At 49.7% G+C, this 26,678-nt stretch overlaps 1 protein-coding gene and 1 long non-coding RNA gene across 3 annotated transcripts; one reads left to right on the top strand and one right to left on the bottom strand.

The window, feature by feature from the left end:
* Window positions 1-8,987: 8,987 nt before the first annotated feature.
* On the bottom strand, window positions 8,988-10,670 carry LOC113891851. The gene is made up of 3 exons (XR_003510888.1): window positions 10,439-10,670; window positions 9,839-10,065; window positions 8,988-9,323 (listed from the first exon to the last, which is right to left on the bottom strand). It is a non-coding gene; the product is annotated as an uncharacterized LOC113891851 (long non-coding RNA).
* A 288-nt stretch (window positions 10,671-10,958) lies between these two features.
* On the top strand, window positions 10,959-25,846 carry ADCK2 (aarF domain containing kinase 2). Of its 2 annotated transcripts, none has more exons than XM_027538833.1 (8): window positions 10,959-12,575; window positions 14,268-14,414; window positions 16,559-16,687; window positions 17,647-17,742; window positions 17,893-18,144; window positions 19,658-19,786; window positions 20,986-21,039; window positions 25,343-25,430. In XM_027538833.1, exons 1-8 carry the CDS (start codon window positions 11,646-11,648, stop codon window positions 25,361-25,363), a joined length of 1,758 nt encoding a protein of 585 aa, XP_027394634.1. In that variant the 5' UTR covers window positions 10,959-11,645; the 3' UTR covers window positions 25,364-25,430. The 2 variants fall into 2 exon arrangements, with proteins under 2 accessions (XP_027394634.1, XP_027394633.1); XM_027538832.1 differs by having other exon boundaries at window positions 10,961-12,575; window positions 25,424-25,846.
* The last annotated feature ends 832 nt before the right edge of the window (window positions 25,847-26,678 follow it).

Genomic DNA, 26,678 nt, shown 5'->3' with positions numbered 1-26,678 from the left:
GCGAGCTACAGTCCATGGGGTTGCACAGTCAGACATGACAGAAGCAACTTACACACATACACACACACACACACACACACAGGGACTGCGGACATTTGTCAGAATACCCCTGGAAATCTCAAAGAATCACCAAATTGGCAAATATCATGATACTCTGTCATTTCTGCATAAGCACCGTCTATTTTATTCCTATGCCGCTAGCTTACTTTGAAGGGTCATGTTTTTTTTTTTTTTCACAAAGAATTAAGGCGTTCCTAACTTTACAAGGATGAATGTGTCTTTGACAAAAAGCAGAGAACCAAGTCACAGAGGGCCTGCATCTCTCACCATTAGGCAGTCTCCAGGGTCATACTTGTGATTCCCAGTACCCTCTGTGCTTCTGCTCTTCTCTGTTCCTTTTGGAAGACCCAGGAGACTCCAGAGAAAGGAACGAGAGGATGGTGATTGAGATACTCTTTACAAAGAGTACGGATTTCTATGTTTAAGCAGGTCCTGGTCTTTCTGGGCACTGTGATTCCAGTACACAGTAGGGTAGTCGGACTGACTCTGGATCGTACTTAAGACACAAGGCTTTGCATCTATTTCCTGACCAACTAGGGGATCTCCTCTGACACGAGGGAGAGTCAAGAATCCCCCTCAAATACTTTCGTCACAAGACATTAGGATCTGGGCAGCATACCTCTGGGATTAAAGCCTGCCAGCTCATCTTCCCTGCTAACACCCACCCAGGCACTGACCTCAGCCTTCAGACCTCCAAATGGTGATAAGTCACTGTGCTGCCTCTTGGAGGCCACACTTTGGGGGCACACATTTCTGGAAGGCCCTAAAATCTGATCCACTCCCTGTATCTCTCAGGTCAAATAAGATTAAAATCAAGATACTAGCCAGAGATACAAAATTGTGAATCAACTCTATGCGTGTGCTAAGTTGCTTCAGCTGTGTCCAACTCTTTGCGACCCCATGGACTGTAGCCCACCAGGCTCCTCTGTCCATGGGATTCTCCAGGCAAGAATACTGCAGTGGTTTGCCATTTTCTACTCCAGGGGATCTTCCCCACCCAGGGATCGAACCCAAGTCTCTTAAGTCTCCTGCATTGGTTGTGGGTTCTTTACCACTAGCAAAGCCAGAGACACAACATTGTAAATCCAGTATACATCAGTTTAAAAAATAAAAGGTAAGTCAGGAGACTTAAAAAAAATTTTTTTATATGGACCATCTTTTAAAGCCTTTATTGAATTTGTTACAATATTACTTCTGTTTTATGTTTCTTTTTTCTTTTTTTGACAAGAGGCATGTGGGATCCTAGGTACCTGACCAGGGATTGAACCTACACCTCATGCACTGGAAGTCGAAGTCTTAACCACTGGACCACCAGGCAAGTCCCCAAGCCAGGTGACTTCTGACTACCACAGATAGCAGTGCGACCTTGAGCAAGGCGACATCTGTTTGTGGGTCTCAGGTTCCTGGGGAGATGGGGCCAGATGGCCCTCAGGTCTCTCCCAGCCCCCACCCCCTCAGGTGGGCAGGAAAAGCACAAAGCAGCTGCCTGTTTTCACCCTCTTCCGGCTCTGTCCTGGGTGACTGGGCGGGTGCCAGGGAGCGCCGAGGCTTCCCGCAGATCACCTAGGAGGTGGGTTCTAACAGCAGCCTCATTTACCAATGAAGCCACTGCCGAGAAGAGCCAGGTACCTTGCCCAGGGATCCCATGAATGAGCGCCAGAGCCCAGCAGTATGACCCCAGACAACCCCTGCCTGCCTTTGCTGTCGGGACGCCAGCAGAAGCTGCTGTCAGGAGCTGCTGTTCTCATCCGCCCAGCATGCAAATGATGAGGTTACAGGTTATGGGAGGATGAGGTTACAGGTTACGGGAGGATGAGGTTACAGGTTACGGGAGGATGAGGTTACAGGTTACGGGAGGATGAGGTTACAGGACTGAGAGCAGCAGAGCTGCAGGCAGCGTGGCGGGGCATGCGGGCAGAGCTGGAAGGGGTCTCACAGCCCCCCAGGTAGGAGGGAGGGGATCTGCCCAGACCACTGGACCACTCGGTATCAGCCAAGAGACAGCATTTGCATCAGAGGAGGACTGCAGAGCCAGCCAGGAAACCAGAAGGTGGGAAGCAGAGGAGGAGAAATCTCCTGAGAATAATGGAGCCAATTCAGCTAAAGAGAAGACAAGAGATAGGGGAGGGGGCAGAGAGGGCTGACATGAGGGAGGAAGTGATGGAAAACAGCACATGGAGGGGTGTCCTCCCTGAGTGTCCTTTTCCAGCATGATTTCTGATATTTCTCCTCTACTGGCTTAGGGAGTAGATGGATGTGGGTGGCCCAGAGCCAGTTTTTTCATGCCAGAGTCCAACTCTCTGAGGAGCTCATTGCAGGCTGGGGGCACTGAGCGGGACCCATGGGTAGGGTGGAGTCGGTGGCGTCTCAAACTTTTTCTTTCCCTGATACTCCCCTTAGGCTTGTGGAAGGGAAAGCAGATTCTACTCTTTCCCAAAGGCATCCTCACACAGGGAGACTGGGAAGGGGCCCTAGAATCTGCAGTTTTACAGGCATCCCAGGGGTTTTTGGTGGAGGTGGCTCCCGTCCCCACTGCAGACACACTGGTGAGGGCCTGCTCAAGGTGGGGATGAAGTGCGGCTGCAGCAGGCACGGGGGTGTCTGTTCGCCGTATTTGTTCTGAAGGAAGTGAGCATGTGTGATGGAGGTTGGGGGCGAGAGCAGGATGCCGAAAGGGTCTCAGCAGAGAACGGTCCTCCTCAAGAAACTAAGCCCAGTGGGCCTTACCGAGGACAACTTCGCTCCCCTAGGGGACATCTGGCAAATTTTATTGTCACAGCTGGGAAAGGACAGTGTTTCTGGTATTGAGTGGGTCAAGGGCAGAGGTGCTGTTGAACATCTTAGGACAGCTTCTCCTGCCCCTCCCCTAATGCACAACAAAGAATTATCCTGCCCCAAAGAGCAGAGGTTAAAAACCCTAGAGCCACCCAGGTCACCATCCCCAACCCCTCTCCAGGATCTTGAATAAAAACTTGCACTGCATCACATCTGCTAAGGAACAACGTGACGTGGGAGATGCTACAATCACAGTCATTTGGCTCAAGTGAAAAACCACTACAGCCAGGTGCCTCTCTGTCCCCCTCCCATTCTTTCCCAGCCTGTGCCGCCAGCCAGCAGACGCTATGGATGCACTTCACAAGCGACTGGTGCCACCTAGTGATACCAGAGTTAACACCAGCAGGACTATTTCCAAGAGCTGGAATCTGTTGGTTCTTAAGGGGTTTACTGCCTACACTGTGAAGCTTCTATGGAAATAAAGGAAGACCACCCAAATGAGAACAAGTAGAGGCTATTTATTCAGAACTTTCAAACAGCAAGAGAGTCAATTACAATCAATTGTATTTGGGAGAGCCTCCAGTACAAGTGGAGAATCAAATGCTAGTGGAAAAGGTTGAGAGAGAGAAAAGAAAAGGCGTCAGGTGCCCTGAGTTGAAGGTTGTTAGCTTTGGGAGGCTGGAGGCTGGGGCATCTCGTGTGCCTGGATTTGGAGAGGTTATTTGGCTTTCTGTGATTGGTTCTGAGTTGGTAGTGGGGGCAAAAATTAGAGAAGCTGCAGTCATTGACTTGGAGAAGGCAATGGCACCCCACTCCAGTACTCTTGCCTGGAAAATCCCATGGATGGAGGAGCCTGGTGGGCTGCAGTCCATGGGGTCGCTGAGGGTTGGACACGACTGAGCAACTTCACTTTCACTTTCACTTTTCACTTTCATGCATTGGAGAAGGAAATGGCAACCCACTCCAGTGTTCTTGCCTGGAGAATCCCAGGGACGGGGGATCCTGGTGGGCTGCCATCAATGGGGTCACACAGAGTCGGACACGACTGAAGCGACTAAGCAGCAGCAGCAGTCATTGACTAAGTCCTGAGTATTCTGGGCCCATTGCTCTAGAGGCTGTGGACCAGAGTTCTGTTGTCATATATGGTCCAGCCAGTGTCTGTTTGTATACCCAGCCTCCTAATTCATTAGCCATTCTAAATACAGTCCTGCTGTTACTAATCACGAAACATTACATAGAGTTATCCATGTGAGAAGCAGCTTGACCGCAAATCAACATCTGTGATTTTCAAAGCCTGCCCTTGCCATTTTTGATTTAGGGCTCATATTTGATGTAACTGTTTGATTTTGCTGTCCATGATGTCTTACTGTGTACAACATTGCTCTCCCAGCTGAAATCCACGTGGGCCTCAGGGACCCCTCAACTGCGCCTGTGTGGGTGACTGTAATTCCTTGAAATGCGGCACCTGTACTACCATCTCCACCACCGCCGCCTCCATCTACTACTACCTCAGCTCCATCACCACCGCCACAAGATCGATGGTTCTCAAACTGTGTTCCCAGGCCCAGAGGCGGCAGCAGACCAGAACTTGTTAGAACTGCAGATTCTCAGGCTCCACGCCAACCTACAGGGTCAGACACTGGGGACGCGGCCGGCCCTCAGGGGGTTCTGATGGACGCTAAAGTTAGAGAGCCTCCGCTTAAGGGGAATTTCTAGGATGCCACAAGCGGCTCAAGTCAGATCTTCCATGATGTTGCCTCCGAATCTGTGAAACAGAACAACTTCTGTTTATCTATATAATATAAACGACAATACTTGCTAACATTTAGTGACACTTGGTGTTACGCACGTCACATATAGTTTTGGCTTTCAAAAGTCTGAGAGGCAGGATCTGTTTATACCTCCATCTGACAAGCGAGGAATAGAGGCTCCGAAAGGCGAGGTGACTTGTCCCTAACCTTCTACAGGTTACACAGAACTGAAACCAGGCTTTTCTGGCTCCAGAATTTTGCTCTTAACTACTGTTAAAGATACCATTTGCCGGACTTCCCTGGCGGTCCACTGGTTAAGACTCCATGCTTCCAGCGCAGGGGGCATGTTTCTATCTCTGGTCTGGGAACTAAGGTCACATATGCTACATGGAGAGGCCAAGAAAGAAAGAAATAATCAAACAAAAAACATGCTAATTGCCACATGGATGGAAGTCTAGAGAATTTGTATAGCTTTAATCAGAGTCCCCACCCCAATTTGCCTTAAGTCAAACAGAGGCCCAGACAGATCATCTGAGATCACCTCTTTTATTTTGGGGGCGAATCAAAAATTTTTTTATTTATCCTTCCTCCAAACTAATTTTTTAATGTAAAAAGCGATGAGTCAACTGAAGAAAGGGCTGTGGCCTTGGCTAGGCCATGGTGACACTGGACACTGGACTGAGAACCTGGGCCTGTGGGGATGAGCAGGACTGGACCCGGCTCAGGGAAGCATCTCCAGGAAGGCTCTGCAGCTCCACGCCCTCTGCTGGTAGACAGTCTCAAGGACAGTGCAGTTGCCATAACAGGAATCTTCAAAAATTGGTTGTTTTGGGGATCATAGCTCCCAGGTCAATTCAGTTCAGTCACTTAGTCGTGTACAACTCTTTGCGACCCCACGGACTACAGCACCCCAGGCTTCCCTGTCCATCACCAACTCCCGGAGCTTGCTCAAACTCATGTCCATTGAGTCGGTGATGCCATCCAACCATCTCATTGTCTGTCATCCCCTTCTCCTCCTGCCTTCTATCTTTCCCAGCATCAGGGTCTTTTCCAATGAGTCAGTTCTTTGTATCTGATGGCCAAAGTATTGGAGTTTCAGCTTCAGCATCAGTCCTTCCAATAAATATTCAGGACTGATTTCCTTTAGGATAGACTGGTTGGATCTCCTTGCAGTCCAAGGGACTCTCAAGAGTCTTCTCCAGCTCAAAAGCATCAATTCTTTGGTGCTCAGCCTTCCTTATGGTCCAACTCTCACATCCATACTTGACCAATGGGAAAATCATAGTTCTGACTAGATGGACCTTTGCTGGCAAAATAATGTCTCTTTTTAATATGCTGTCTAGGTTGGTCATAACTTTTCTTCCAAGGAGCAAGAGTCTTTTAATTTCATGGCTGCAGTCACCATCTGCAGTGATTTTGGAGCCCCTAAAAATAAAGTCTCTCATTGTTTCCATTGTTTCCCCACCTATTTGCCACAGAGTAATGGGACCAGATGCCATGATCTTAGTTTTCTGAATGTTGAGTTTTAAGCCAACTTTTCCACTCTCCTCTTTCACTTTCATCAAGAGGCTCTTTAGTTCCTCTTCGCTTTCTGCCTTAAGCTTGTGTCATCTGCATATCTGAGGTTATTGATATTTCTGCCAGCAATCTTGATTCCAGCTTGTGCTTCCTACAGCCCAGCATTTCTTATGATGTACTCTGCATATAAGTTAAATAAGCAGGATGACAATATACAGCCTTGACGCACTCCTTTTCCTATTTGGAACCAGTCTGTTGTTCCATGTCTGGTTCTAACTGTTGCTTCCTGACCTGCATACAGGTTTCTCAGGAGGCAGGTCAGGTGGTCTGGTATTCCCATCTCTTTAAGAATTTTCCACAGTTTGTTGTGATCCACACAGTCAAAAGCTTTAGCGTAGTCAATGAAACAGAAGTAGATGTTTTTCTGGAATTCTCTTGCTTTTTCTGTGGATGTTGGAAATTTGATCTCTGGTTCTTCTGCCTTTTCTAAATCCAGCCTGAACATCTGGAAGTTCTCAAGTCACATACTGTTGAAGCCTACCTAGCTTGGAGGATTTTGAGCATGACCTTGCTAGCATGTGAAATGAGTGTAATTGTGGGGTGCTTTGAACATTCTTTGGCATTGCCTTTCTTTGGGATTGGAATGAAACCTGACCTTTTCCAGTCCTGTGGCCACTGCTGAGTTTTCCAAATTTGCTGGCATATTGAATCCAGCACTTTAACAGCATCATCTTTTAGGATTTGCAATAGTTCAGCTAGGATTCCATCACCTCCATTAACTTTATTTGTAGTGATGCTGCCTAAGGCCCATTGGACTTCACACTCCAGGATATTTGGCTCTAGGTGAGTGATCACACCATCGTGGTTATCTGGGTCATTAAAATCTTTTGTATAGTTCTTCTGTGTATTTTTGCCACCTCTTTTTAATATCTTCTGCTTCTGTTAGGTCCATACTTTTTCTGTCCTTTATTGTGCCCATCTTTGCATGAAATGTTCCTTTGGTACCTCTAATTTTCTTGAAGAGATCTCTAGTCTTTCCCATTCTATTGTTTTCCTCTATTTCTTTGCCTTGATCTCTGAGGAAGGCTTTCTTACCTCTCCTTACTATTCTTTGGAACTCTGCATTCAGATGGATATATCTTTCCTTTTCCCCTTTGCCTTTTGCTTCTCTTCTTTTCTCACCTATTTGTAAGACCTTTTCATGCCGGGGTCCAGCCCCGGATGATCCAGGGTATTCGAAGGGGAGACAGTGTTGGTGACTATTTAAATATTCATCAAAGATATAAAGACTAATAGAATGAGGATAGCTCAGCAGGAAAATTCAGTGGAGAAAAGAGGCTGAGTAGCTTGGTTTACGTGGGAAACCAATAAAACTTCAAGACAAGAAGCTTGCACCACTTACGTAGGCCGCAGGCATCCTTCCGTTCTCCCGAAGGAGAGGAGACACTGAGGCCTCCCCGGTTGGATCTTAGAAGTCCAGGCAAAATTAGTAAGCTTGGTGGGTTCCGCGCTCCAGATGGAGACTCAGCCAGAATTTGAGAGAGAGACATGGGGAGACCAGTATTTCGAGGAACTGATCCCAATTCTTTATTTTCCAGAGTCTGTTTTTATACACTGAGATGTTATACAAAAGTCATGTGGGGACAGCAGTCCTGACTTTTATTAAAGTCAGGTGCTTCATACAAATGTATACAGAGGTCTTAGGGGTGTTACGTCATCTTCTGGCCAGGGGGGCCTGCTGACAATTTATGACCCTCTCCTTGTGACAGTGGTCAGTCAACCAGAACACTTTTTTCTCCAAGGGTGATTATTCTTAAAACAGACGCCACCCAAATAAAGTTACGTTCTTATAGGGTGAGGGTGTAGTGGGTTTTAGTTAAAGAAAGAATTTACTTAGCCTAAGGTATAATGTGATTTATATCAAAGGTTAATACTTATTTCTTCTACATATTCATTAATGTGTGTAAGGGCAGGGGATGTGGAGTCTTAGCAACAAACATTGGCTCAACAAATGAAAAACCCTTCACCAATACAATTTCTAATCAGCCCACTATACTTATACTAATGGTTTTCTAACTTGTCTAAGGAACCTGTTTTTAGAAGGTTTAAAGCATCTCGTGCCTCTCACGGTTGGGAGGCTGTGAGCAATCACATGTGGCCGGACAAGCGTGTCAGGCAGGCTAGAGAACCTTCAGAGGAGTTTGTAGGTTGAAACACTCCTATCACGCCCAGGAATTATTATTAACTGGAGCTCTAAGTTAACTCCTTCTCCGAAAGAGGTGGTGGGGGACAGCCCCCCATAAAGTCAGAGGTATAGGTGAGAGCACAAAGTAGTAAAGTAGGCAGGCTCTGGTTATGGGGGTAGATGTTCGAGGATTTCCAGGGGGACTCCTGAGGCTCCATCCCGCCTTTGCGTATGTCGAGCCTCCTTCCTCATGACCTTTGCCATGGGCAGAGTGCCTCACGCCGGCACCCAACATTCTCAGATAATCATTTTGCCTTTCTGTATTTCTTTTTCTTGGGGATGGTTTTTATCACCACCTCCTGTACAATGTTATGAACCTCCATCCATAGTTTCTTTCAGGCACTGTCTATCAGATCTAATCCCTTGAATCTATTTGTCACTTCCAGTGTATAATCAATCCTAAGGGATTTGATTTAGGTTATACCTGAATGGTCTAGTGATTTCCCCTACTTTCTTCAATTTAAGTCTGAATTTTGCAATAAGGAGTTCATGATCTGAGCCACAGTCAACTCCCAGTCTTGTTTCTGCTAACTGTATAGAGCTTCTCCATCTTCAGCTGCAAAGAATATAATCAATCTGATTTCGGCATTGACCATCTGGCGATGTCCACGTGTAGTGTCGTCTCTCGTGTTGTTGGAAGGTGTTTGCTATGACCAGTGGATTCTCTTGGCAAAACTCTTGTTAGCCTTTTCCCTGTTTCATTTTGTACTCTGAGGGTACAAAATGGAGAGTATAGTTAATGGCTGGCCGTACTTAAAACCAGCGGAGTTAAGGATGACTTCTGTCTTGGGAACTTCAAAAGGGTCTGCACATCTTGGGAAGTGGGAGTTGGATTGTTAGCTGGCAGTGCAGGAGTCCCCAAGTTTTCCCGCAATCCTTAGGCTGTGAGTGGCAGGCACACTTCCAGCAGCAGGCATGGGCCATGTCTCCACAGTCATTCCACTTGTGAGTCCCTGGCAGACTTCTCTGGAAGGCTGTCACCCACGTGGAGATAAAGGGTCGTGAATGTAGAGGTGACTGTGGTACCCCAGCGCAGTCAGCCTCCAAGTCCCAAACAGCAGAGTAGAAGCCCACTGGCTTTTCCCTCCTGTCCTGGCTGATTTCCAAGCTCTGCTCTGCTCCTCTTTGCTTTCTAGAGCTATCTGGCCTTCTCTGGTTCTTCATAGTTAAACAAACTCCCCCAGAACCTCACACCAAACACCTTCCTATTTGGGGGCTTAATTCTTTCTGCGGCTGAACACCCTCCCACTCGTATCACCCTCCCGTCTTCTCCCAAGTAGCTGCCATCCTGGGGGATTCTCCTCGTTGCCCAAATCTTGGCTCTGTGCACCAGTGCCAAACAGAAATATGGAGACAGAGTTATGGAGGAGAAGGAAAGAGCGGTTTTATTAGTTTGCCAGACAAAGGGGGGACACAGTAGGCTAGCGCCTCAAGAACTGTGCCCCCCTCGCTGGTAAAGAGGGAGGGGTTTACAGTCCAGCAAGCCTACCTGAGAAGGATCAAGATGCTAACAGTCTTGCATTCTTCTTCTGCAAAGTTTCAAAAAGGTGAGGTTGCTGACAAGGTTAGGGTGTGCAGGGGCTTGGATGGTTAGGTCTCCTAATTCTTGATGACCCTTTGATCTTGCCTCAGGTGGTTTCCTGGCTGCTCCTCCCTTGATTAGCAACTGTTCTGACCTTTGGGACTAAAAGAAGGTCGTGGAGGCTGGAGTCTTGCCTACAAGAAATGAGGGACAAAGAGACCTTCGTGTCCAGGAGCCCCGCAGGGCCCAGCTCGGCCACGTCCCCATTGTTCCCTTCTTTCACGGTGGGATCTTCCTCAAAAGTGATAAGCCTGCCAGGTCAGGATGTGTGTTTAGATGTTCCCAGGACCTCGCACGGTAGATATTATTGAGCTTCGATAAATATTAGATTGAGTTTAAGAAATATAGACTTGGCTGAATGAATGATCACTCTTTACGGAGCCACAGCCCCGGGTCCAAATACGTTCCTCAAATCAGGGCAGCCTGGGAATCCCGCCGTCCAAGGACAACACCCCCCACCCCGCTCCTCCCACCACCCTCCCGGTCCCGCTCTATTGAAAACCAGACCTGTGTTCAGGAACCGGCTGTCAATTTACCCGGCGTTCCGCGTTTCCACGCTCTTTGTAAGGAAAGCTACAATGTCATTGGAGAGACAGACACACAGTGGAGAGACCAGGTGTGGAGGGCGTGTGTGGCGTTAATTCTATTTGTGGGACCCCAGGACCCGAGGCGGAGAAGGCAATGGCAACCCACTCCAGTACTCTTGCCTGGAAAGTCCCATGGACGGAGGAGCCTGGTAGGCTGCAGTCCATGGGGTCGCTAAGAGTCGGGCACGACTGAGCGACTTCACTTTCACTTTTCACTTTCATGCACTGGAGAGGGAAATGGCAACCCACTCCAGTATTCTTGCCTGGAGAATCCCAGGGACAGAGGAGCCTACTGGGCTGCCGTCTATGGGGTCGCACAGAGTCGGACACGACTGAAGCGACTTAGCAGCAGCAGCAGCAGCAGCAGGACCCGTGAGCCGGGTAAATCTCCGCCGGAGTCTGGGTCGCGTTCGCTTTAAAGGGGCGGTTCCCGAGCCGGCGGGCAGGCGGGCGGTCCCGGAAGACGCGCGTTGCGCGGCCTGGGCGTCTGGATCCCTGCTCCCCGGCCCCCCGGGTCCAGATCCCGGGTCTTCGGACCCCCGGCCCACCCGGGTCCCGATCTCCGGTACTCCGCTCCGCGACCCTCCGCTCCCCTTCCGCGCCCCTGGCGCCCAGACCTCCAGTGCCCTTGGGACCTCGGCTCTCTGGAGCCCCCACCCGACTCCTCCCCACCGCGCGCTCGCTGCCCTGGTCCTCCGCCGTTAGCGCTGCCCCCGCCCCCGGCCCCAGCTCTCCACCCCTCGCCTTATCTGGTTCTTCCTCACCCCCACCAGGCTCCCCGCACCGCGGCCCTCCGATCTGTCCCCCTCGAGCCCCTCTCCGCGCAGACCTGCTGCGTCCTGGCCCTCGGCGGGTGCACTCTGGCGCCGGCGGGCGTGCGCGGTGACCCTGCGGTCGCCCGGCTCCGTCTCCGCCCGCGCGGCCACCTCGCGCAGGTCACGTCCCTGTCCTGGGGACTGCACACGGGCGGCCAGGTCTGCGCGCCCCCTTCATCTCGCTGCCGCCCCGCTCTTAAACGGAATACTCAGCGGAGGCCCGGACTCATGTCCTCCTTGCGGAAAGAAGGAACATAGATGGGCCCTCCTTAAGTGGAGGCAGGCAACGGAGGCCGTGACCTCTGGGAGAGGATGGTGACCCCCTGGCGCTTCTCTCTCAGGGTCTGCTTGGCGCACCTGAGAGGTTTTGCGCTCAGAAAGGAAGTCGGCCTTCTGAGACACTCTGGGGGCTGTCGCAAGGCTAGACTCTGTTGGCTTCTGCTTGGCACTTTGCCCAAACTCGTCTCCACCTGTGAGGACATTGGCGAGGGGGCTCCGGAGAGCGTACGTCGGCAGACCACCAGTTGGAGTGACCTGGCTAAAAATGGGCCGCTGGAAAGAGTCCCTCCGGAGGGGCGGCTGGGCTGGCTCCTCCTGCACGTGCGCATCTGGCTCAGAGCAGGGGCTCTCTTGGTAAAATTCTTCCCTCTCCTCCTACTCTATCCCCTCACCTACCTGGCTCCCAGTGTCTCCAGTCTGTGGCTCCACCTGCTTCTGAAAGCCACCGAGACTTCGGGCCCCACCTACATCAAACTGGGCCAGTGGGCCAGCACCCGGCGGGATCTCTTCTCAGAGGCGTTCTGCGCCCAGTTCTCCAGGCTGCACGTCCAGGTGTCGCCCCATCCTTGGACTCACACCGAACACATCCTGCGCCAGGCCTTTGGGGAGGACTGGGGGAGGGTCCTCTGCTTTGAGAAGCAAGAGCCAGTGGGTTCCGGCTGCGTGGCCCAAGTGTACAAAGCGCGTGCCAATCCTGCCTTCCTGGAGAACGACAGCATCCAGAGACTGGCCACGGCCTCCATACTGCAGTTCTCTGAAACTGGGGCAGCTGGGGGGCTGGGCGAGCTCTCTGGACGCCTGGAGAAGGCCGGGAGGCCTCAAGAGAGTCTTGCCGACCAGTCATTTGTAGAAAGGCTGCTCTTCCCTAAACCGGACCTGGTTGGATCCAATGCATCCTTGTCTCACGCTTCAGGGACCGCCCATGAACAGGAGCCAGATCACCTTGTCCCGGTGGCTGTGAAAGTAAGTGTTCTAATGTTTGCAGCCAGGCCCTCCCATCTCTAAAACCTCACCAACTCCACCGAGCTACCCAGGTCAGGATACAACCCTTTGCAAATTACCCCACGTTGCCTTCCGTTGATTTCTTTCAGCTTGACCATTATCTGAGTACCTGTGACACACAAGCTGTTTGATTTCTTGGCTTGAAGGAGAGTGATGCGAATGGCCTGAAAAAGGAAGATGAAGAGGCTCTGGTGTTGGCTCTCTCTGCGGGGGGAGGACCTATCATCCATCCAGCTGACCTCTTGGCTCTGGGGTCAGGATAAATGGGAGAGACTAGGTTAGGTGTTACTGTGGCGAGTCCAAGAGGGCAGCGTTCATTTTTACAACATCAGCTTCCTTCTCTGTTCATTTCCAGTCACCCCTGCCCGGCTCCCTCATCTCTCCTCTCCACACCTTTCCATCCCTGATCCGAACACCCCCAGGAGAACTAGCGGATCCTAGTAGCCAATACCCTGGTGTTCTCACCCTCACAGAAAAATCCCTCCCACGGGGGCCTACTGAGACAGGCTGAATCATAATTTCTAAGGGGAGAGCCTGACCTGGCCTTTTATAATTGCTGCAAATGAGTTGCAACATCAGGCATGTTTAGGAAACACTTGTCCAAAGTATCTTGAAGTTTCCCTGTGCTCTGTGGGAGACTAAAGGAGTATATGTGCCCATCAAGTCAGATGCTTTATTTCATATGTATGAGGTACCTGAGATGGGCATTCTTTTTTTAAACAGGTTCAAAAAAAAATTGCTTATTTATTTATTTGGCTGTGCTGGTTCTTAGCTGTGGCATGCGGGATTCTCCTTCTCCCACCAAGGGTTGAACCTGGGCCCCCTGCATTGGGAGCCCAGAGTCTTAGCCACTGGACCACCAAGGGAGTCCCTGTACTAGTTTTTCTTACATGTTTATTTATATTCCACTTTATTCTGAAAAGGATTTGTGGTGGAGGTAGAGGCTGTTATCTGCGTGTTTTAAATGATGGAACAGGAGGCTGAGAAGAGGTTGAGTGGCCGGTCCAGTTTCATCCAGGAGATGAGTTGCAGAACTGGAGTTTTTGAAACCCAGAGCTCTTTCCATCTCACCTCTGGAGTCCTGTAACTCTAGAGCAGTATTTTGCAGGCTTGGGACTACCTGACTCAGTTACCTGGACACTCAGTAAAATGCAGATTTCCACCTGGCCTCCCAGCCAGTCTGATTCAGTAGGTCCTGGAGGAGGCTCGGGGTCCACACTTTTACTAAGCAGCCCATGTTGGCTTTTATGCTCGCTGATGTTTGGGAGCCGCTGATCTAAGCTCAGTGTATCTGGAAGGGAGGCCAACCTGTTCTTCCCAGCAAAGCTGAGTGCCGCTCAGGGGAGCTGCCCTCCTGCCCCTCAGGAAGGCACAAAGGAATGGGTGTTGGACCTGCTTCCCCTCGGCCAGCTGATTGTCCTTTTTTTTCAGGGGGTTGTGGGGGGATGTTGGCTGCACCACAAGGCACATGTGACGTTTGTTTCTCAACCAGGGATCGAACCTGCACCCCCTGCATTGGAAGCATGAAGTCTTAACTGCTGAATTGCCAGGGAAGTCCCCTAGATCTCTTTTGATGGTGGGACCCAGCTCTGGCTAGGCAAATGTGCCCTCCTGATTGATCCCTCCTCTGTCTCACTGTTCCTCTTTTGGCAGGTGTTGCACCCTGGCCTGCTCGCTCAGGTGCAGATGGACCTGCTGCTGATGAAGATGGGCAGCCGGGTCCTCACAGTTTTGCCAGGAATCAAGTGGCTCAGCTTGCCTGAGATCGTGGAGGAATTTGAGAAGCTTATGGTGCAGCAGGTGAATTCGCCTTCTCTCAATCGTAAATAGCACACGACAGTTTTTGCTGTTAGCAGCTGCTTAGTAAATGCTGAATGGATGAGCATTTTCCCAGGGCACTATGGCTAATGTAGAATATTAGTCAGGATAGCTGATATAACAAAGAATATCCAAACCTCATTGAGTTAAGGCAGCAAGGTTATTTCTTGCTATTCTGTGGAAGTTCCATGCAGGTAAACTGAGGGAGCAGGTGGGAGTTCCACTCCATTGTTATTCAGGGACCCAGTTTCCTCCAAAATTAGTCATCTGGGCTTAGTGTGGAATGGGGAGAGAGACCATGAAGCGTCACATAAAGGATTCTGTGGCCAGGCCTGGAAATGATGAACTTCACTTCTTCCAAGGCTACATGTCAGGCCCAGTGTAACTACGAGGGAATTTGGGGAAGGCGGTCTTGCATAGAGCGTGGGCTGCAAACGAAATGAGTCTGGTGGAACAGATAGCATTATCTGTGCTGCAATCAATGGCCACATTCCAGGAGAAGAATCGGCGAAGTCACATACTGTGCCTTGGTTTTCCTTTGTTTCTGGGGTTTAATGAGTAGACAAGGGCCCTGTGCAGGGCCTTTGGGACACCTGTTTAAGGAGCCAGACTCAGTAGACACAGTGGAGTCACTCAGGGCTCCAAGGAGCCATCTGTGCTGGCTTCCTGGCAGTTGGCACAGAAATTGACAGGCTTTCAGAGGCCGTGTGCCCAATCTTCATTTATATTGTCTGACTTAGGGTTTTAAGCCCCAGTGATGCATTTTCATGTTTAGAAAGCTTGGCTTTATGATATGGAGGTGTCTACTTTTGATAATAAAATTAAAACAGAAAAATAGCTGCTGTTCCAACACCCATCTTGGTGTTTATACTCTCAGTTCCACCACCCGCTTGAGCTTCAGTTCTGCTTCAAGAAGTCTGATACACATTGTGAGATCCCATCACTTCAAGTTCAGACCTCTACAGCTCTACAACTCACCCCATTTTGCCTTAAAAATCAACTCTTCCTACCAGCTGTAGCTCTCGGTGGTCTCATAATGCTGCCTGGCTTGAAAGCTTAGAGTCTGGGTGTATGTAGGGGGATGGATGTTCATTTATAAATTCATACAACAAGTATTAAAAACTGTTAGGATCTGGTGAACTAAGAAAACAAGTGGGGTTCCCTGAATCTCCTGTGATGGTGGGACCCAGTCCTGGCTGGGCAAATGTGCCCTCCTGATTGGTCCCAAGAAGTATATACTAGGAGGAGGAGGGCTGATGTGAAATATTTGTAGCACAAGTGCTAGTTACAATAGGAGTTCTTACGGGTTCAGCTGGGCTTAGCCGAGGCCCAACAGAGGAAGTGGTTATTCCACCCTGTGGGTCCAGGCTCCCCAGACTTGAGCAGAGTCTTGAAAGGAGAGTGTCCGCAGTTAGACCCAATGGGGGAAGAACATTCCAGTCAGGTGGAGTACAGAAGGCAGTCAGAGGGGAAGTGTTAGGCAGGCTGGGACATTCCCGGTCTACAGATTGGGTGCAGCCGGAGTTTGGGGCTGTAAAAGAAGGAGGCCATATCACAAGAGATGTACCTGGAGGGAGAAGCAGGGCCCAGACCATGACCACCTCGGACGTCATCCTAACCAATGCAGACTCCATCCTGCAGGTGGTGGGGGGCACTAGCAGATGGATTGTAGAGAGGGGAGGTGGGGGACAGGGAGCCCAACTAAGACACCTTTGTTAGGGTTCAGGTGACTGGTTTCAAGTCACCTTGGGAGGAACAGTGGGATAGAAAAGAACAGCTCTGAGCGTGGTGAGGGCTGCAGAGCTGATGGCAGCGAGTCTCCCATGGGTGTGAAGGGTGAGAGAGAAGGAATCCTCTGCAGGGACTCCTGGGGGCGGGGTGAATATGAACTCTGATAAGTTCTCCAGTGTCTCTGCTGTCTGCAGCTTGGAGTCATGTGGTGGGGAGGGATGGGGGGTTGGGACTTCCGGGGCAGCCCTCACCCTCAAGTGTCCTGGGAGTTCTGCAGGAGGTTAGCTGGGGCAGGCAGGTGAGTCTCAGGCTCTGCCAGCTCTTGGGGGGTTCAGCGTTGCTGTCCCTGGCCCAGACTACCCCCTCCCTCACCTCTTCTCTCCACTTGTCTGTAGATCGACCTGCGGTACGAGGCTCGGAATCTTGAACTCTTCCAGTGCAACTTCCTGAATGTGAACTCTGTCAAATTCCCCACGCCTCTGCGTCCCTTCGTCACCAAGGATGTCCTGGTGGAGACATATGAAGTAAGAGTGAGAGCTTCCCCTAGCCGGTTGCCCTTTACTCACAGCCAGGTTGTCTCTGCTGCACAGGAAGGCTTGAGTCTAAGAGGGGTTTGGAGCCGCCTGACGGTGGGAGGTAGGGTAGCAAGGCGGGAAGAGCCTGGCCCTGCCCTCAGACTTGCTGGAAGTCTGCTCTGCCAATTGTATCTGATTCTGGTTTTTCCGTACACTTTTACAAAAAACCCGAATGACTTTTTTGGCCAACCCAATATTTGCTGGGTGGCTTCAGTTACTTCCTGTAGAACAGCAGGATACCCTTCCTGTCTTAGGAGTCAATGACACACTGAATGCAAAACGCCCTCCACACAGAGAAGGGCCTTATGGGCTTAGCTGTCTTCTGGTCCAGCTTCCTTTGTAAAGATGGTAATGAGACCCAGAGGAGTGGCCTGAATGACCCACTGTTGCTAGCTGTGTGACTTTGAGCAAGTTACTTAAACTCTCTGGGCTTTAGTTCTTTAATTTGTTAATTAAGGATTCCAAGATCTATCTCAATAGGCTGCTTTGACAATTAAATAACCGACCTGCATCAGGTGCCTATGGAGCAGGTCCCCTTTCTTCTCTCTTCCTTTTCTTTCTCCTCCAGTGAGGTCACAGAGCTCCTTCGTGTCCCTGTTGGCTGATTCTTGACTAGAAACAAGCTCACCCTGACCTCACAGCCTCTCTCACCTGTGGGCGGCAGTCAGTGGGTTTCCTCCCTGGGGAACCTATGGGACTTTTTGAGACGTATTACAGAAGGGAAGCATAAACGTCGGTTACAACTCATTTGTGGGTGACGGATTCACAGGCATTATAGGAAAGGAAAAACGCTTCGGGTCACTCCCCAGTCAGAGGGAAGGCAGCAGCTGTGTGTCCCCGGGAGGATGAGGAGCTGCGCAGTCGCGGGCTGTGCGACTGAAGCGGTTCTCACCCCGACTTCCTCACAGGAGAGTGTGCCCGTGTCCAGCTACCAGCACGCAGGGATTCCCCTGGACGTGAAGAGGAAGATTGCGCGGCTGGGGATCAACATGCTCCTGAAGATGGTGAGCTCACGGCGGGGAGCGTGCCGCCTCTCCGCCTTGTCCTAGATCTCCGGGAACTCGCCGTCACCCTGGAAGCTTTTCCGTGAGTGGCCTGGTGGAGGTGGGATGGTGAGGCTGACTCAGCCTGGAGTAGCTCTGGTCTCTCTGCAGATATTTGTGGACAACTTCGTCCACGCGGACCTTCACCCCGGGAACATCCTCGTCCAGGGCGCCGACGGTCTTGCCCAGGGCCCAGAGGCGCGGCTGCAGCCGGTGGACGTCTGCGAGGCGCTGGTGGTGGCTGTGTCGCCGGCGCGCTGCCCGCTGCGCCTGGTGCTGCTGGACGCCGGCATCGTGGCCGAGCTGCAGGCCGCAGACCTGAGGAACTTCCGGGCTGTCTTCATGGCCGTGGCCATGGGCCAGGTGAGGTCCGCCGGGCCCTGGAGGGGAGGTGGAGGGAGAGGTGGTTGGAGCTGAGTTTTTTTTAAACCACCGGGCTCCTCAGGGTTTGTCATTCTTGTTAATGCTGGCATTTGCCAAGGGTGCTTCAGAGAGATGAAGGAGGGAGGAGGAAGAGGAGCCCAGGAGATGAAGCCATCGAGGGTCCATAGAACAGGCTTGTTCCCGGCAGCAGATGATTTAGGATGACGGGAAGAAATGCCTCCTTCTCAAGTGGTGTTCTGGTGGTTTCTCTTCTTTCCTCAGTCACTATAGAGTTGGGCTTTGGAAATGCTAGCTTCTTGACTAATAGCGGCCCCAAATGTGTGCTATCTGCTTTGAGAAGGTGGGGCTGGAAAGAAGCAGCGGCTCAGGGAACTTACTCTCCAGGTGTGGGAAGACACCTGGGGCAGGAGGAGATGACTGGTTTTCACTTCTCATCCCACGCCTCTGAGGGGCGAGTGGTTGAGGATTCTTATTTAGGAAAAGGGACTCAGCGAAACCTTTATGAGAGTCAACCTAAAGTGCCACATCAAGGGTGACAGTGAATTCTCCAGCAGGAAAGACCCAGGGAAAGACGGAGCTGGACAGACTTCCCTGGTGGTTCGCACTCCCAGTGCAGGGGGCCTGGCTTCAATCCCTGGTCAGGGAAATAGATCCCACATGCCAGGACTAAGAGTCAGCATACCGTAACTAAAGGTCCCACATGCCGCACCTAAGACCCGATGCAGCTAAATAAATTTTTTGGGGAAAAAAAGAAAAACAAACCTGGGAAAAAAGGGCAAAATTGAGAGAAGCCCCTGCTTAGGAGGCTTCTGGGGTGGAGGAGGGGTGGAGGTGGGTAGACCAGAGGCTTGAGTCTGAGCCAGTTTGAAAGTGTCCCCGGGCCAAGGTTAAAGACCGAGGTGCAGTGGTAGGTGGGGGCTGGGAGGTTCTCCTCTGCACAGGTTTGGGCAAAGGAAGAAGGTCATAGTCAAGGAGGAAGAGCTTGGCTCCCTGGCCATGACCAAGGGGGCCAGGTGGGTGTTAGGAAGACCTTGGAGCATCCTGGGTGGAGGAGGAGCCAGCAGGCTGTGAGTGGGGAATTCTGCTCAGGCAGGAAGACTGCCCTCGAGGAGAGTATGGCTAGTCCGCCCCGGAGCCAGGCCTCTGGGCCAGGCCGGTTGGTTGGCAAGCAGTGCCGTGAGGAGTGTGAGCAACAGGGCCCAGACTCAGCCACTGGGCCTGTGTGGCCTCAGAGACAAAGGAGACCACACAGCTCTGGCCTTTGATTGTGCTGAGCACAGGTGGGGCCTCGCCTCAAAAGGATCAAAAGGCTTTGATTGACAACCAGGTATTATTGGAAGGCAGTGAGGTAAAGTTAAAAATGGATGAGGGTGGGGCGCAAAAGCAGGAGGGTAGAGAAACTGGGGTGGAAAGAACTAGGATCTGAAGGCGTTTGGGCAGAGAATCCAGGGTTAGGCCCTCTTGATTCTAGCATGTTTTTTCCATCTTCCAGGGCCAAAGGGTGGCTGAGCTCATCCTGCACCATGCCCGGGCCAGCGAGTGCGAGGACGTGGAGGGATTTAAGGCTGAGATGGCCCGGCTGGTGACCCAGGCCAGGAAGAACACCATCACCCTGGAAAAGGTGAGCAGGCCACTGGAGGGCTGGGGTTCCTGGGGTGTTTACTGACCTTGCCCTTGGACAGCGCAAACTGCAGGTCTAAGGGAGAGGTCTTGAGGGGACTTGAGTTTTTCTTTTTTTATTTATTTTTAATTGAAGGATAATTGCTTATCCAATATTGTGTTGATTTTTGCCATGCATAACATGAATTGGCCATAGGTATACATATGTCCCCTCCGTCTTGAACCTCGCTCCCACCTCCTACCCCATGGCTTGAGTTTTAAGGCAGATAAAGAACAAACCTTTTCCTCTGCCCACATCCTCCAGGGGTAAGGAGGCCCACTAAAATCTCCAGCTCTCAAGAGTGGCTCCTTGACTGGGCTCTCCTGGGTGGTTGCCGGGGGAGGGGGTGATACATGTGATACTGCACACCTGTCCAGACCCGGGTGCTGTTCTGCAGCTTCATCTACATGGAGCTCAGCTGAGCATGGGGTGGGGGAGAGAGCACTGAGGCCCCTGAGTAGACAAAGAACTCACCTAGTGTTCACAACCTTTATTTAGACCTGAAGCAGAAAAGTGAAAGTGTTAGTTGCTCACCCGTGTCTGACTTTTTGCAACCCCCACGGACTATAGCCCTCCAGGCTCCACTGTCTAGCGGATTCTCCAGGCAAGAATAGTGGAGTGGGTTGCCATTCCCTTCTCTGGGGGATCTTCCCGGACCCAGGGATTGGACTCGGGTCTCCCGCATTGCAGGCGAATTCTTTACCATCTGAGCCACCAGGGAAGCCCTTACTTGAAGTGGAGCCCATTTTGAATTCTGCACACAGTTCTAACAAAGCTGACTTTTCTTCCCAAGTTCATTCCCAAGTCCACTCGAGCCAGATCGAGTCAGAACAAGAGGTGGCCCCCGGGCAGTGAGGAGTGACAGCTGGCCCTTGGCACTGCCTGTCTTATTTATTCCCATGTGATTTCTGTATGTGCTGGGCGTGCTGGGGAAGAGGCCTCTAGGCTAGTTCTCCTGGGGGGGCGGTGGTCTTTGAACTCAGTCATGAGATGGAAGTTGGGCTTGTGTGAATGTAGTCCTTTTGGGGATTTGTCAGGCAGTCCATTTCCGATCACTGGGGTGTGTGTGGGTGTGGGTGTGGATGTGTGGGTGGGTGAGGGGCAGGTAAGGGAGAGAAGTGGCTCCCAGTAGCTCTCAGGCTCTTTGTTCTGTTTTCCAGCTTCAAGTTTCCAGCCTTCTCTCGAATGTCTTTAAGTTGCTGATGACTCACAAGGTGAGGCCTGGGCGGGGAGCTCGCTCTCTGGTCAGGCAGGAGGGAGGTCTGTGGGGAAGGCAAGTGGCCTCAGGGTTGTGGCAGGTTTTTCTCTTATGGAAGATCTCTTTTAGAAACGTTCTGCACACTGATCCCTCTGCTAAGAGTGCTGTTTCTACTCCCTGATGTCCAGCAAGGTTTTCCTTTGATCATTGGTGGGGTTCGGGGGGAAAAACTTTATGCTTTCTAAGAGCTTTGACAAGTTCTATTTTAAAAATGAATTAAATTTCATGTTAGGATTAGGGAAAGCTTTCATCATTGCTGGGGGCTGGCTTGGAGAGAGCTGGAAATGAAAACACACTCCTGGGAGTTCATTTGCTTAGGACGGGGAGGGTGAGGCTCATAGCCAGCTCAGTGCCCACCAGCTCTGACCTGGGCAGCCTCTCCAAGTCCCTGGAGGCTGCCAGGAGGGCCAGATGAGGCCGTGACACGGTGATCAGTGCGCTCTGACCTCCCTTTAGCCACCTAATTCAGTTGTATAACATTTATTAGTATCTGATTTAATCCCAACATTCCTTGAGGCTGGCACCAAGCAACTCGCCCTGGCCCCTGAGGCCACCTGACCAGGGAGCCCCACTTCCAGTGACTTTGTTCTTTAGCCCTGGGGCCCCCATTGGTACACAGCCTTCCTCACACCCGTGTGGGACACAACGGTTACTAGTGCTTTAGATGTTTGCTGTTGTCATCGTGATTCCCAGGATGGGAGAGCAGAGAGAGGGCCAAGTACAGCCATTCTCTTCAAATATTTCACCAGGCGCTTAATTTAAAATAATTTTAAAAATTTAAATTATGGTTAAAAACTAATATACAGTTTACCCCTACCCACCTCCAAGTGTACCGTACAGCAGTGTCAACCACATCCACACAGTTGTGGAACAGATCTCTAGATCTCTAAAAAAACCCCTATTCCTACTGAACAAAAACTCCGTGTCTCTCTTCCCTGAGCCCCTGGCAAGCAGAAGGTCCATGGTTTTGATGACTCTTGATTTTTCCTATAAGTAGGATCATATGGTATTTGTCCTGTGACTGGCTTATTTCACTCAATGGAGTGTTCTTGAGGTTCATGCATGTTGCAGCAGATGACAGGATTTCCTTTTTAAAGACCAAATAATATTCCATTGTATGTACTTAACCATATTTTCTTTATTTGTTCATCCTCTGATGGACATTTGGGCCACTTGTACCTCTTGGCTACTAAGAACAATGCTGCAGTGAACACGAGGGTGCAAATATTGCTTTAAGATCCTGGTTTCAAATTCTTTTGGATATTTACACAGAACTGGGATTGCTAGATGATATAGTTTTTTTTTTAACTAAAATATAGATTTATACAGGGCTTCCCTGGTGGCTCAGAGGGTAAAGCGTCTGTCTGCAATGCGGGAGACCTGGGTTCCATCCTTGGGTTGGAAAGATCCCCTGGAGAAGGAATGTCAGTCCATTCCAGTATTCTTGCCTGGAGAATCCCATAGATGGAGGAGCCTGGTAGGCTTCAGCCCACAGAAGTCTACACGATTTTACACTCCCACCGTGAGTGTGCATATGTAGCACGCTGCTTTCTTCTGATTTGCCCATCTGACCCCTCAGACAGCTTTCTGGGCCTTAACTGAGAAAAGACCCTTTACTTTCATCAAAGGTTATTTCCCCATGAGTCATTCTTCCGTTTCCTGACCTTCTGTCCACCTGAAAGCAGATTCCTGTTCTAGGTTTAAATCCTGGCTCAACTCCTCCTCATGTGGGCTTCCCTGGTGGCTCAGTGGTTAAGAACTCTCTTGTCAATGCAGGAGACATAAGTTTAATCCCTAGTTTGGGAAGATCCCCTGGAGAAGGGAATGGCTACCCCCTCCAGTATTCTTGCCTGGGAAATCCCATGGACAGAGGAGCCTGGCGGGCTACAGGCCATGGGATCCCAAAAGAGTCGAACATGACTTGGTGACTAAAACTAACAACAAACAGACTCCTCTTCACCCAGAGGACTTGAGCAAATCACTCAGCCACCCTGAGCCTTAGCTTCCTTATCCACTGAACGGGCATAATGAAGTTGAGGATTAACTGGGTAATCCATGTAAACTATTATTACTGTTAACCTGGCTCCAAAGGGGAAGAAACCCTGCTGTATTTGATCAAAGCCAGGTGTGCTTGGTCTCAAAAAGACTACTGTGGATTTCAAAGAATGACCATATTTAGATTTATAGTTTCTGGTGTTGTTTGTTGTTTAATCGGTAAGTTGTGTCTGACTCTTTGCAACCCCATAGCCTGTAGCCCACCAGGCTCCTCTGTCCATGGAATTCTCTAGGCAAGAATACTGGAGTAGTAGCCATTCTGTTCTCCAGGGGATCTTCCTGACCCAAGGATCAAACCCAAGTCTCCTGTACTGGCAGGCAGGTTCTTTACTGCTGAGCCACCAGGGAAGCCCAGTTTCTGGTGTGGCTGTGAACTTTTCACTTTAGTATTTTTTAAGTCATTCACATACTCACACACCTCCCTTAGAGAAGAGCTGTACACACTGCATCCCCCAGATTTTTTCTTACTATTTCTAGTGGGTGGGGGGTTGGGTGAATAGATGGGATGGTGGGGAAAATGACTGGATAGGGAAAAGAATGTTCAGTTCAGTTCAGTCACTCAGTCATATCTGATTCTTTGTTACCCCATGGACTGCAGCACGCCAGGCTTCTCTGTCCATCACCAACTCCTGGAGCTTACTCAAACTCATGTCCATGGAGTCGGTGATACCATCCAACCATCTCATCCTCTGTCCTCCCATTCTCCTCCTGCCTTTAATCTTTCCCAGCATCAGGGTCTTTACCAATAAGTCAGTTCTTCACATCAGGTGGCCAAAGTATTGGAGTTTCAGCTTCAGCATCAGTCCTTGTAATGACTATTCAGGACTGATTTCCTTAGGATGGACTGGTTGGATCTCCTTGCAGTCCAAGGGACTCTCAAGAATCTTCTCCAACACCATAGTTCAAAAGCATCAGTTCTTCGGTGCTCAGCTTTCTTTATAGTCCAACTCTCACATCCATACATGACTACTGGAAAAACCATAGCTTTGACCAGACAGACTTTTGTTGGCAAAGTAATGTCTCTGCTTTTTAATATGCTGTCTAGGTTGGTCATAACTTTTCTCCCAAGGAGCAAGTGTCTTTTAATTTCATGGCTGCAGTCACCATGTGCAGTGATTTTGGAGCCCAGAAAAATAAAGTCTTTCACTGTTTCTATTGTTTCCTCATCTATTTGCCATGGAGTGATGGGACTGGATGCCGTGATCCTAGTTTTCTAAATGTTGAGTTTTAAGCCAACTTTTTCATTCTCCTCCTTCACTTTCATCAAGAGGCTCTTTAGTTCTTCACTTTCTGCCATAAGGCTGGTGTCATCTGCGTATCCGAGGTTATTGATATTTCTCCTGGCAATCTTGATTCCAGCTTGTGCTTCATCCAGCTAATTAAGCAGGGTGCACAAGGGTAATTAGCCTTGATGTACTCCTTTCCCGATTTGGAACCAGTCTGTTGTTCTGTGTCCAGTTCTAACTGTTGCTTCTTGACCTGCATACGGATTTCCCAGGAGGTGGGTCAGGTGGTCTGGTATTTCCATCTCTTGAAGAATTTTCCAGTTTGTTGTGATCCACACAGTCAAAGACTTTGGCGTAGTCAATAAAGCAGAAGTAGATGTTTTTTTGGAACTCTCTTGCTTTTTTGATGATCCAGCGGATGTTGGCAATTTGATCTCTGGTTCCTCTGCCTTTTCTAAATCCAACTGGAACGTCTGGAAGTTCACAGTTCACGTACTGTTGAATCCAGGCTTGGAGAATTTTGAGCATGACCTTGCTAGCATGTGAGATGAGTGCAACTATGTGGTAGTGGGAACATTCTTTGGCATTACCTTTCTTTGGGAATGAAATGAAACCTGACCTTTTCCAGTCCTGTGGCCACTGCTGAGTTTTAGTGCAGCACTTTCACAGCATCATCTTTCAGGATTTGAAATAGCTCAACTGGAATTCCATCACCTCCACTAGTTTTGTTCGTAGTGATGCTTCCTAAGGTCCACTTGACTTCGCATTCCAGGATGTCTGCTCTAGATGAGTGATCACACCATTGTGGTGATCTGGGTCATACAGTGTATTCTTAGAAAAAATACATTTCTGGGTCATGAAGTATATTTTTGCCACTTCTTCTTAATATCTTCTGCTTCTGTTAGGTCCATACTATATCTGTCCTTTATCTGTAAGAGTATTACATAGATGATAAAAATCATCTGTTTTTTTTGTCAGGAGTGGATGTTGACCTGTTAACTCAGGATACTCTCCGTCTATCCGTGGGCTTCGGAAAGAACCCCTGTTTCTCTGTTTCAGGTAAAGCTTGAGAGCAACTTTGCTTCAATCGTGTTTGCCATCATGGTGCTGGAGGGGCTTGGCCGCTCACTGGACCCTAAACTGGACATCCTGGAGGCAGCAAAGCCCTTCCTCCTAAAAGGACTAGTGACCTCCCGCTGACGGCAGCAGTGGGGGCTTCCTCTTGGAACAAGAGGCCGCTCCCAACAGCCTCTTCTGTGGCAGCTTGGACGTCCTAGGACTGGGATTGTGGAGGGCCTGCCACTGTGTTTCACTCTGGTTTGGTTTCAAGCATCTGTTTCCAAAGGTCTGGGTTTCCTGGGGAAGTAAAAGGAGGGAGGGTCCTGACAGCTCAGGTATGGAAGCTGGGCCTGGTGTCAGAGAAACTGTTTCAGGGAAAACATTCTCTGGAGGAGGATGAATAAACTTAGTTATTTTGTTTTCTGGTTTTTTCTCTTCTCTTAACATCTGTACTCCTGGATCAGGCTGGTCTTCCTGGTTCTTTCCAGACTCTGATATTTAGGTTAGAAAATGTCACAGAATCCTGTAGACCCATGGTTTCCAAATTTTGGGGGGGTGTGGCACATACCTTGCGAGATCTTAATTTCCTGACCAGGGATTGAACCCATGCCCTTTGCACCGAGTCCTAACCACTAAACCGCCAGGGAATCCCCCCAGGTATTTTGTGTTGTTTTTCTGTTTTGTTTTTTCCCCTCAAATGTTTTGATTATGTGCCCTGTTGGTAAAGGGTTGCATATATTTATATATACATGCACATATAATTTATTTATAAGGTTTATACAGGTTCTACCATCACCAGCAAATCTCTGAAGACAGAGCTTACACTTAGGGCACGTTTCACTGTATCTCAGATTATCCTTTTGATAATTTAAAATCTTTTTTGCCAATCTTGCTAAATTTTATTATAAGGTAAAATGAAAAAAAAAAAAACCACAATGATCAATGGTTAATGTGACATACTAGAGACAGGAACAGAGTCAGCTCCACTATTTTACTTGAAGTTTCCCTGTGCTCACATATTAGCATTTAGATACTGTTTTTTTCTGAGCATTCTACAGGGCTAATTTTGGTTAATATTAACAAACAGATAATATAATCAGTACATTTCTGTTAGGGCTTCCCTGGTGGCTCAGACAGTAAAGAATCTTCCTGCAATACTAGAGACCCTGGTTCCATCCCTGATCAGGAAGATCCCCTGAAGAAGGGCATGACAGCCCACTCCAGTATTCTTGCCTGGGAAACTCCATGGACAGAG

Source organism: Bos indicus x Bos taurus, chromosome 4 (assembly GCF_003369695.1).
Source record: "Bos indicus x Bos taurus breed Angus x Brahman F1 hybrid chromosome 4, Bos_hybrid_MaternalHap_v2.0, whole genome shotgun sequence".
Classification (NCBI taxonomy): domain Eukaryota; kingdom Metazoa; phylum Chordata; class Mammalia; order Artiodactyla; family Bovidae; genus Bos; species Bos indicus x Bos taurus.
This window is presented reverse-complemented; position numbering and strand designations above follow the sequence as displayed.

Excerpts from the sequence above, each read along its gene's own strand:
- ADCK2 (XM_027538832.1), top strand. The coding sequence starts at position 11,646 with ATGGTGACCCCCTGGCGCTTCTCTCTCAGGGTCTGCTTGGCGCACCTG. Across the intron at positions 12,576-14,267 it reads TTGTCCCGGTGGCTGTGAAA|GTGTTGCACCCTGGCCTGCT; the intron begins GTAAGTGTTCTA and ends CTCTTTTGGCAG. Across the intron at positions 19,787-20,985 it reads ACACCATCACCCTGGAAAAG|CTTCAAGTTTCCAGCCTTCT; the intron begins GTGAGCAGGCCA and ends TCTGTTTTCCAG.